The sequence below is a fragment of the Vanessa atalanta genome, chromosome 12, assembly GCF_905147765.1.
Source record: "Vanessa atalanta chromosome 12, ilVanAtal1.2, whole genome shotgun sequence".
Lineage (NCBI taxonomy): Eukaryota > Metazoa > Arthropoda > Insecta > Lepidoptera > Nymphalidae > Vanessa > Vanessa atalanta.
Window position 1 is genome coordinate 11,006,826 of NC_061882.1, and position 12,143 is coordinate 11,018,968.

Below are 12,143 nucleotides of genomic sequence, written 5' to 3' on the forward strand. Positions count from 1 at the left end.
GAGAATATGTTTGATAGAAAATGCCAGGGTTTGAGAGCCTTCAGCCTTATAAGCTTTATAACTCAGTAACTGCGAATCTATCCGTGGTACTTTTATTCGGTGTATATTGTAAAGTTGTAACTTTGATATCATTAACAATATATCTAAGTAAAAATATGTTTTCGCTAATTGTTACCAATATCTAGTGATTTTATTATCGATGATGATAAAATTGCTTTTTATTTTACCTACGAGTGACATAAATACATTATAATAATATTATTGTCTTGTTACGACACTCGTAGCTTTTATTTTACACATAATTTCTTAACCAAGCAATTTTATTTTTTAGGATTTTATGGAAATGTAATATTGAATAAGAACTTAATTTTACGAGACATAGATGTATGCATGACCAGTCATCAATAAATATATAGAACAGGATAACGTAAACGTCAATGTCACTATTATATTATTTGACAAAATATTTTTTTTGTTAAAGTGTAGGTATATATTTAATTATATAACAGAGATCTATAAACACGATAACATAGAAAGTTAATAGGGCGTTAAAATCGAAAAAGTATAAACCGATATATTTCTAAATCAGAATAAATTTAAATTAGCCGTTAAATCCGGATGTAGATTAATAATCACCTAGCGTCCAGCGATAAGTTATCTTGTTATAAGAAACAGATTAATGGAAAGATATGATTTTTCTGCTTTTACGGCTAATCTAAATGATACCATCATTTTTAAATACTTGTTTTTATTAAGATTTATGTAATGTTTTCGTGTTCAAATATTGATTATAATGTAACTGCGAATTCAGCGAATTCATCGCTTTTAGTATTGAATACATCAAGGGAAGCGATCGCGATTCGTGACCATACTTCTGCTTAGGGGTGAGATGTCTGTTTACTGACTAGTCGACACCTAGGCGAACGACGTTGAATACCCACATCATTCTTCTGACCCAACGACGACAACGTCCTAAGCCGAGGTCCGGCCTCACAGGAGGCACCCTTAGCACACGCATACTCTGCGCCCTTACGTGGGTTCTCAACAACCAGGCTTGACTATTTTAACTCGTACCCTCTGTATCTCTTTAGGGATCCACAGGATAGCTTACACATACAACCGTGACGGCGGCCCTGCCTGTGCAGACCTCCAATTAGGTCCAATCGCTTCAGGGGTTTCCAGAGTGCAGACCTTTTACTAAGCAAACTTTTACAACGGGAAAGAAGGTGCGCATAGCGCCGACGCTCTTTCTGGCCTTCTTCGATAGTGACGAATCAGCATCAAATCACGAGTCATTTGTCCTATATATGATTGACAAATCCTACATTATTGTTTCCTAGCGCATGAAACGGGGCTATGTAATTAACATGAAAACTTCTACTGTTTTATCTATAGTTTAAAATGTTTAAAATGATATACAATCAATTAAAACACGTCACCGTATGTTTTTCACAACATTTTTTATAATGAGTAAAATGCAGCCAATTCTGTGTACATCGATTGTACACGTTTAGAGTAATTTGAGTTTATCAGCTATAAGTATCAAAGAACACAATGGTATAATATTGCATATAATACTACATTATTTGACCTACATTTACGAATGATAAATTATTCAGTGCAATTATGTTAATTTAAATAATTATTACAAATATATTTCATTTGTACACATTTTTTATTATTATATATTTATTTTTTATTATTTATATACAAGTTGTAGTTTCCTATAATTTTAGGAACTCAAATTGTAATCATGCTTTCGCGCCATTTTTGCTAAATGCTGTGTATTTTTGTTGGAAATACAAATAAATAAATATACCGAGAGCAGTTATACCGGACTGAAGCTGACTGTTTCTCCTCTTACTTAAACGCTATTGAAGCTATTTTTCAAATTTGTACCTTTTATTACGTCCCTCGAAATATTAATATTTTTATATTATAAGTGGCAAACGAGCTGGGAGCTCAGCCGAGGGAAAGTGACGCTCTTTGCTTGAAGGTTCCCAAGTTGTATCGGTTCGGAAAAGTGCCAGCGAATATTTTCATGAAAATATATTATAAGATGTACTAAATTTATAATAATAATTATTACTCTGTAATAAAGCTTGCGGTGGTGTACATCGACCAATTTAACTTGCATTTGTTAAGAAAATATAGAATCTTATATCAATATAAAAAAACGACAGAATTAATTAAATAAATTATTTATTATCTATTTCTTAGGACTCTTCGACCACGACTTGCTCCCCTCGGCCTGCTTGGGCAGCGACCAGCTCCTCGACCTGTGTCTCCGCTCGGGGGGCCCGCGACTGTCCGCACGAGGCTGTGTGTCCGTCTGTTTGGGGCTTGGCGTTCGACATCTCGACTTAGAGCGGGATTTTGTCTTGGAACGACGGCTTTTGGATTTCGACCGCCGTCGTGATCTTGAATTTGAACGGCTGTGAGATCTGAATATTATTTTTTCGGATTAGTATGTTCCATAAGTCTAGAAGTGATTTTTTTGTAAACAAAAATCACTCAAACCGTACAACATCACAACCATTTCCTTTATACCATTATAAACAAAATATAGTACACTTAATAAAGTGTAAAAAATAGAGACGTGAAGAAATGTACAACATACACGGAATCATAGTCATTGTTAATTGTTACTATTTCTTACAGTAGGCGCGATCTACAACAAAAAAATATAAATAAAGCGGCTAGCTGGTAAACCTTAGTAACTTTTATTTGTATCTCCGTGAGTTGGAGACACAAATAAAAACATTTGTGCACAACATGGATTACTTTTTTTATGATACGGGACGTGATTTTAAGTGGTTATCACCGCCCATAGACAAAAACGCTATAAGAAATATTAAGCATTCCTTTTACTAAGAACTATTATGTGCTGTGCCTGTAGTTACACTGACTCACTCACCCTTCAAACCGAAACACAACAATACTGGGTACTGGTGTTTAGCGGTAGAATATCTGATGAGTAGGTGATACCTACCCAGACGGGCTAGCACAAAGCCCTACCACCAAATAAATCAACCAACCTGATCATATAGTACAGTAGAAGTGTTTTAGTTTTACGTGAATTTCACATTCAATTATACAATAAACTTTGATGTAATTTAATAACAAATGTCTACCTTGACCTCCGACTCCTCGACCTCGAACGTCGAGTCCTGCTCCTGGATCTTCTACTTCTGGATCTTCTGCTTCTCGAGCGCGAACGCGAGTATGAGCGGCGGCGGGAGCGGGAGCGGGAACGGGAGTATGACCGGCGCCGCGAGTGCGAGCGGGAACGGGATCGCGAGCGAGAGCGATTATCGTGCTCATTGCGGTGCCCCGCTTCGGTTAACTTCTTGAAATATCTGAAAAACAATATCAATGACGTATGTTGTAAAGAAAATAATAATTTAAAAGCAATTACGCTCTTGCCAAAATGTGTGCATGTTTTCTTTCACCAGATAACAGAGACCTTAACTTTAATTTCATATAATTTGTTTTTAATGCTAAAGGAAATAATTTAACAGATAAATATTTTTATATGAAGTAGACTTGCACATGCAATGATCATACGCACTGTATTGTTAAACTTGGTGGCAAACGTGCTTGGAGCCATAGAAATCATATTCAGTTTTTCCAATAAATGCACAAGTATGATCCAGGTAGGTTTTATTAATATAATGTACTTTTCCAAAGCAACAAATTTTAGAAATACACGAGGCTGAATCAAAACGTTCTTGGAATCGATATAAAAATATGAAAAAAAAAATCTTTCATGTTATTATTCTACACAATCTCTTCTTAAATCATTAATTTGGTATGACGTATTACTCTCTTTCTCATTCATTTCTGAAACCTATCTATAGCACAAAAGGACAATAGTGACACTTGCAAAATTCAGTTACAAGAGTATGTTTTTTTAAGCGCTGATGATTACGTGGAGCGAAGTAGTGAGAGTAGAAAAAACACATCGAAATACTTTGGATGTAAATTTGCATAATGTTCAGTGATCGTCTGTTTTTTTTAATGTTATCAAAGAAAAATTAGTGAAAATTGTGAAGGTATCTCTACCGTTCCACAACTCAATATAACTTTGCCAGCTGTAAGGGGGGCAACTGCAAAACATTTTATGGACGAACAGAATCCGTCGTACCGAGACAGTCTCTTTGACTCAGAATATATCAGATTCACACTGGAACATCGAAACGCTTTGAAAAATAAGCAAACGTCGCTAATCGACCTCGTCGATAATATTTGCGATCTCAGCTAAATGTTTATTTTTATGTTCCTTGAATTTCCAAATCCAATTTCTCAACTTTCACAACGGCGGTCGAGGGTCGCCCGAAACACTCTCATCTTCACCGCTCGATCTATATCTTATTTAAATCCGGCAACCCAGAAAACGACCGGAGAATACGGTAAAGCAGTAATCGATCGCCTGCGAAGGAGACGACGACGATATAAGTCTTCCAAAAACTTTTTGATTCGAGCTCGTTACTTTTTGAGTAAGTCGGGCGCGACTGCGGCATAGGAACGGGAGGCATACTGGTAGTACTGGTGCGTGGCGTCGGGCCCGTCGAAGTACGGCAGGCGGCCGCGCCCGCGCGCGCGCCCGCGGCCCCGCGCGCGCCGCGCCTCCGCGAAGTACGCGCCGCGCGGGAAGTACGCTGCACACACGCGCGCCGTCAGACCCTCACCACCACTACACCACCACTACACCACCACTACATCACCACTACACTACCACTACACTGCGCCTGGCCACGTGCCGGCTCAGATCGGTTCGGTCGTTTTCGCGAGGTATTTGGATATTTCAGCATACGTTTCGATATCTACAATATTTTTGGGTAACGTATTTACAGAATAATCTTTTACTAAAGAATATCTCTAGCAGATATTCTCTTAAGCTGGTGACTAATCTGCGCCATCTTTAAGTGGAACAACAATCGCGGGAACGTCTCAGCGTAACGTTTTCCAGTAGTAATGTAAGAATTAGCTCAATGCGTGCAAGTATTATCTGTATTATACGTCCGTATCTGTGTATTTTTCTAGTATACTATGCATGTATTATACGTATAAACCTTCCTCTTGAATCGATCTATCTAATATAGAAACCGTATCAAAATCCATTTCGTAGTTTTAAACACAAAAGCGTACACGGGGACAGACAGACAGCGGGAAGCGACTTTCTTTTATATACTATAAAAGAAAGTCGTGATAAGTGTTTAATTTTACAGACAAAGTAAATTAAGTATTTCTAATACTCAAGAGGACAATAAATATATATAATCTCTGCGAAACGAAGCTCTTTTTTGTTAATGCGTCAAACGTGCTATCACTTTAATATGGTATACTACTTTAATTGAAAAAAAACTTCAAAAATACGATTTTCCTAATAAAAAGCCACAAAAAAAATATTACAATAAAATAAACACGCTTTTTGCAATAACATTAAATTAAATTTTAAACCTTTTTTTTATTCCCGCAAAAACGCTGTCAGTCATTTTATGACGTCATATTGTTAAAAACAACAGCCGCGTATGTACGACCGGTACTCATTCAAAGTTAACAGCTATAAATATTTGTTGTTTTTTGGGAAAATAATAAATTACAATCGCTATCATTGGAATGTAATGTACAAGTACTTGCAATAAAACTCCAGAAAAGTTTTTTTTATCAAAATGCCAGATTATACTGAAATGACAGTTTTTGCCTATGTGACGCCACACCACGGCGGCTCGTGTTTTTAGTCTGTATATCACGTGACCTAATCACGTGATATACAGACTAAAAATTACGACTTTTAATTTCAATGTAATAAATTAATAATGCGCTTTTATGACTCAATATCAAAATATTTAAATATATTTCTACATTTATTTTAATTTTTATCAAATTTCATAATTTATTTTTCACTACCTAAAACACCCTATTGCTAATTGTTGACGTACTAACTTCAAGCCGAAAAAAAATATTAGGTTTTTCCATCGAAAAATTCAAAGTAATAGTCTGGAAGTCTTGTGCACTATGATAGGTCCTGGGCAGTTGGCTGATAACCCTTAAGGTTGGCCGCCGTGACCGATAAGGTCAGAACATCATTATAATATTATTATTTTACAAATAATTACACCCAAACTGAACGAGCTGAGATGGCGCGATGGTTAGAACGCGTGCATCTTACCGATGATTGCGGATACAAACCCAGGCAAGCACCACTCAATTTTGATGTGCTTAATTTGCGCTTATAATTCATCTCGTTATCGGGGGTGATGGAAAACGTCGTAAGAAATTCTGCATGTGTCCAATTTCAACGAAATTCTGCCACATGTGTATTCACCCGCATTGAAGTAGCGTGGTGGAATATGCTCCAAACCTTCTCCTCAAAAGGAGAGGAGGCCTTAGCCCAGCAGTGGAAAATTTACAGGCTGTTAATGTTGTTTAAAAATAATCCTGTATACATATGCACATATGTATGTTCGTTTGATTCAAATGTGCTGTCGTGTTAATCTCACTTGCGTGAAGAATTCTGCCATGGTACCATCAACATGCAAAAGTTAGCGCGCGAGTCGTATCAGAGTCTTGGTACCAAAATAATAAATTTACCGAACAAAAGTAAAGAGAAAATAACCAGTTACTCATAAAAAATAGATCAATACTCATACTTTGCGGGTAAGCATACTGCGGTGGAACGGCTGGGAAGGGGTAGCCGAAGCCGTATGGCCCTGGATACCCGTACATTCCTGGAACAACACGATTTATTTTTAAAAAAAATCTACCGCCATGCGCGTGGCCAACATAACGATCATACGATATGGACGATAAAAAAAATGATAAAAATCCATAAAATTTGTTATTATTTTATTTAACTATCATTTGCCTAATTCGAAGCTAATTAACAATTATGGCTTTACTTTCAGACTATCTAAGAGGCTCATTCATAATAACCGGTCGAACAAAGTTTGAATGTTGGCATGTTTATATTCGTCCGGTAAAGGTGTGGCAGGGCTCTGTGCAAGCCGGTCTTGGTAGGCAGCACCCACTCGTTAGATATTCATCCGCAATACAATACTTAGTTTTGTTGTGTTCCAGTTTTAAGGATGAGCGAGCCAGTGTAACATGTACTGGGGACATAACATCTTAGTTCTCAAGGTCAATATTGGTGGCTCATTGGCAATGTAAGGAATGCTTTATATTTGTTACAACACCAATGTCTATGGGAAGTGGTGACCCCTTGACATCAAGTGGCCAATTTAACAGTCCGACTACCTATACCACACCTGTCTTGTATTGAATAATGAGTGTTTTAGATTCAAATCATTATCATGATGTCATCACGCCGGTTGCTAATAATAGTACCATACAGTCTGTATTTTAGTATTTGTCCAACCTGCAGTCTTGTTGTAGATGACCTCTCTCTCGGGAGTGGTCAGCTTCTCGGTCTTGACGCGCTTACGATCGCGTTCGTCTTCCGATATTGAGCTGATCGAAGACTCCCGCTTGGGTTTCTTTGTCTCCAGGGCTGACCGAATTATTATACGCCCTGGAAATTAAAGAAAACAATTTATTCGTCACATGAACCACACACACCTATTGAAATGTGTTCTACTTAGACTGTCTGCTAAATTACAATGTAAAAAATAGTTGTATAAGTTTCGTTCTGGCAACCCGGGGACTAACGACCCGAGCTGGACATGCCACTGGCGCCCTTTTATGTTGTATGTATGTATGTCTACTGGTTCCAGAGTCGTCTTTGACGGTAGAAATCATGGAACAAATGAGGTGCAGGAGAGGGAGGAGACTCCAGACCTTGGCGCCCTAATGTCGGCACCTGTTAAAAGTCCCGCTGAACGTTCATAGACTGTTACTAATCTTACTTCGAAGTACACTCTAAAAATATTCTTTCATACCATCTAGTGCATGTTTGAGCCGATCCCTCTGTTCTTCAAGAGCTTTTTCTTGTTGTTGCTTATAATTGTCAACTATTCTTTGCCGTGCAAAACAATCGCTTGCATTATAATAGCGTGCTGTTCTTTTGCTACTCTGGTGGAGCTCTGGACGAAGCTGTAAATTAATTTAGAATACATTACAATTGTTCATTGACTATTTACAAATCATAATGGTCTCCTCCTAATCAATTTTGGTTGAAAAGTTATTAAAGTGGAATCATATACACTCCATATATGAAAAGGACATTAGATTTAAATATTCCTTGTAATTTTCTTATGTATTCGCAATATTATGCTCTACAAGAATTCTTGAATTTTTACATTTTTTTTACATTAACAACCTGCCTTTGAGGCGAAGGTTTGGAGTATATTCCACTAAGCTGCTCAAATGGGGGTTGGTGGAATACACATGTGGCAGAATTTCGTTGAAATTAGACACATGCAGGTTTCCTCACAATGTTTTCCTTTACCGCCGAGCATGAGATGAATTATAAACACAAAATAAGGCTCTTCTTGATTCTTGAATAGTATAAATTAATCAATGCTACCATTTAACTACAACATCTATATATGTTCTTTAATTTCACATTTAGTTACATTAACATAATGGGTCCATAATGAATACCATTGCATATTCAAGATCCAGACCAGGATATTGCATCAATTAAATGTCAAAGTTATTTAATTATCTTTACTCCTCCTGTAGTCCCAAAAGTATATTACACAAGTACACACAAACACATGTACACTCTTGATTCTGACATTTTTATATTCATAGCGACAATACAAGACTCAGATCAGAATTGTATATCTCAATAATATCAGGACAGTTCAAGGTTGAATTGTTTATATGTCTTAAATTTAAGTGAAGTTGAAACAGCAATGCTAAATATAACAATTATTTCTACTAAAACATACCTCGATTCTCTTAAACAGCTCATCAATCAATCTTAGAGCTTGTAATCTTTTCTGAGTTTTCAGTAACTTCTTCTGCTCCTCTGCCACTCTTTTATTGAGATCCACATTATCCTTTGCCATCAATTTTGCAAGCTGTTTCTTTTTTCTTCTTTCTTCTCTCTCCCTCATCTTTTCAAGTTTTTCTTTTTCATGGTGATCAATTTTTTGCCTAAAACATTAATAAGTACATGATAGTTTCTTTTTTTTTTTTAAACTTACGCATTACCAATAACCAATTGATTATAGGAGACATATTCAACATAATTGTCTTTATTTATATTTATAGGATAATAAAAATGTATGGAGAGCCGAGATGGCCCAGTGGTTAGAACGCATGCATCTTAACCGATGATTTCGGGTTAAAGCCCAGGCAGGCACCACTGAATTTTCATGTGCTTAATTTGTGTTTATAATTCATCTCGTGCTCGGCGGTGAAGGAAAACATTGTGAGGAAACCTGCATGTGTCTAATTTCAACGAAATACCTACAATGTGTATTCCGTCAACCCGCATTGGAGCAGCGTGGGGGAATATGCTCCAAACTTTCTCCTCAAAGGGAGAGGAGGCCTTTAGCCCAGCAGTGGGAAAATTTACAGGTTGGTAATGCTAAAAAAAAATGTATGTACATTTTTTTCCTTAATATTATTTAATTTAAATAAGTGACAGACTACCTTTCTTTGGCTTCTCGCTTTGCCATTTTTTCTTTTTCCCGTTTTTCTTCTTCCTCCTTCGCCCTCTGTCTGGCTGACAGCCTCTCTCGAACTATAGACCTCCTTTTAACAGCAGCATCTGTCATATGTTTTGTCTTATCGAAGTCCACTTGTATGCTGCACCATTCGGCAATGTCTTTATTTTTCCGCAACAATTTACAACCCCTTAACGAATCCATGCACCGTACAAAACCAGCATATTCACTGAACTGCACATATCCTTCAAAATATAATGAGGCATCTTGAGCAGGTATTGTAATACCTCTCATAGGAGCTTTCATTTGCATACGAAAAGGATCAGCAGCTGGTATATCCACCTGTCTCACTATGCCATATCTTTCGAATACTTTCTTGAATATACTCTCAGAAGGAGGTGCATCGTCATCTACGTCGCGGTCATGAACAAACCATCTGATAGGCAAATTTTTAATGTGAATTGTGTCAGGTCTCTCGCCGGGCTTCATTTCGTCCATGTCTGTCGCATCTCGAAAGAACGAATCCCAGGCGTGGCGACTCGGGAAATCAGACTTCACTTCCGCAACTTTAACTTTCAAGGGTTCTGGGTAATCTGTTAACTGTATTATTCTGTCTTCGAGGCGTGCCAGGACACGATCTAGTTTCTGGCGATTTTCCAGTTCAGCGTCGAACCTAATCACTTCAGAACTGTGCTTTGACACTTTCAAAATAGAGAAGTTATCAGGTTGGATCATTTTCCGTAACTTCTCCATCAATTCCCAATTGGACAATGACTTGCCGTGTACCTTTTGCGCGGGGAGCTGGACAGAAATGTTTAGCTTTGCAAACGATTTAAGATACAAACGCTGTGGCAAATACAACACCACAACGTCTGATGAATCTCTACAAACTTGAATACTCATCTTGACTTATTTATTTTATATATTATTTGATTGAAAGTAATGCTTATTTTTATAATTTTAATATTACAATAATTACATCCTAAGTTATGTCCTAAAAATGCTAAGTAAATTAAATACTTAAAATAATTAATATAAAAATGCTAGTCTATGTAATATTTATATAAAATAATAAAGAGAAGGTTCAATGAAATGACCAAAAAGTAATCCTAATTTAGCTCCCATCGTTTGCGCCACTTTAACAATTATTGAATATTTTAAGTAAAACTTGTAATTGTTCAAACACGATAAAGATATTCAGAGTTTTTATTTAATTTATTATAATGTTAGTCAGTTGTCACAGAATACATAATACAGATACACATAGATTAAAAATTACTTTTGGACAGATCTTGATTATCTTTTTTAAAGATGTTATACATAAGGCCAAAGCACTCCACCATACAACCTATGACAACATATTATTATTGATTTGCAGGTATTTTAGGTATAAAAGTTACAAAGAGGTAAGTTTGATTGTTTTTTTGTTTTTTCTAATATATATAATGTATATACCTCTCGCTCCTACATCCACGCATATAAATTATCCACATAGCCATTTATGGTTAACTCTAGGTTTATTACTTAGTTCGTAATATTTATTAATTTTTATCGCTTATTACGCACAATGGAAAATATGAAATATCGGTATATTTACGAGTACGAGTTCTACCGTGGCACCAGTGCTGCAGAAACAGCTCGAAGGATTAATGATGTGTATAGCGCTGGTGTCGCAAAAGAAAACACTGTACGTTTTTGGACTCAATGTTTTCGTTCAGGGAATTTCGAAAATGAAGACACAGACACAATAATGAAGGGATTTTAAATGAAATCACTACTTGTGATGAAAAGTGGATACTGTACGATAATTGGAAGCGCTCGTCGCAATCGCTGAACCCTGGAGACCTAGCCAAATCCTGCCCTAAACGAAAATTGACTCAAAAAAAGTTACTTGTGAATATTTTGTGAACTAGCGCCGGTGTCGTTCGTAGAAAGCTGTAGTAGCTTTCTAAAATCTGGCCAAACTATTACGGCAAATATCTATTGTCAGCAACTGCAAACCATGAAAGAAGAACTAGCTGCTAAGAGATTGGTCAATCGCTTTAGGCAATCGCTACTTCACGACAACGCAAATTCACACAGTGCACAACAAATAGCCACAAAGTTAGATGAGCTACAATTGGAATGTCTGCGACATCCACCATACTCTCCGGACCCTGCTCCAACAGATTACCAATTTTTCCGGAATTTGGACAACTTCTTACAAGGAAAGAAATTCAACTCCGATGCGGCAGTCCAAACCGCCTTCAAAGAGTTTATTGATTTTCGCCCTCATGGTTTTTTTAGTAAAGGGTAGATCCCTAACCACCTATGAGATGATGCAAAAGTGCATAGATATCAACGGTGCATACTTTGATTAATTAAATAAATTTTACAACAAAAAAATATACTTTATATTCCTCCCGTATAAAACTCAAATTTCATGTGTACGGACCAAATATATTTCATAGATAACTAAAAGCACGCATTTGCAAACATTTAATAAGAGGAAAAAATAACAGCAGCTGTAGTTCAGTTTCATTGTTACCTCATCAAAAACAGGACACCAAATTAATATTTTAA

General features: G+C 36.7%; 1 protein-coding gene across 2 annotated transcripts; it reads right to left on the reverse strand.

Moving 5' to 3' along the window:
* Positions 1–2,185: 2,185 nt before the first annotated feature.
* LOC125067697 (A-kinase anchor protein 17A) lies at positions 2,186–10,821 on the reverse strand. 2 transcript variants are annotated; one of them, XM_047676421.1, is made up of 9 exons: positions 10,679–10,821; positions 9,568–10,382; positions 8,859–9,066; positions 7,902–8,055; positions 7,382–7,534; positions 6,657–6,734; positions 4,541–4,661; positions 3,135–3,359; positions 2,186–2,444 (listed from the first exon to the last, which is right to left on the reverse strand). In XM_047676421.1, exons 2-9 carry the CDS (start codon positions 10,332–10,334, stop codon positions 2,210–2,212), a joined length of 1,941 nt encoding a protein of 646 aa, XP_047532377.1. In that variant the 5' UTR covers positions 10,335–10,382; positions 10,679–10,821; the 3' UTR covers positions 2,186–2,209. The 2 variants fall into 2 exon arrangements, with proteins under 2 accessions (XP_047532377.1, XP_047532376.1); XM_047676420.1 differs by lacking the exon at positions 10,679–10,821 and having other exon boundaries at positions 9,568–10,563.
* Positions 10,822–12,143: the final 1,322 nt, after the last annotated feature.

Excerpts from the sequence above, each read along its gene's own strand:
- LOC125067697 (XM_047676420.1), bottom strand. The coding sequence starts at position 10,484 with ATGAGTATTCAAGTTTGTAGAGATTCATCAGACGTTGTGGTGTTGTAT. Across the intron at positions 8,056-8,858 it reads AGCTGTTTAAGAGAATCGAG|CTTCGTCCAGAGCTCCACCA; the intron begins GTATGTTTTAGT and ends ATTAATTTACAG. Across the intron at positions 3,360-4,540 it reads GCCACGCACCAGTACTACCA|ATATTTCAAGAAGTTAACCG; the intron begins GTATGCCTCCCG and ends ATTGTTTTTCAG.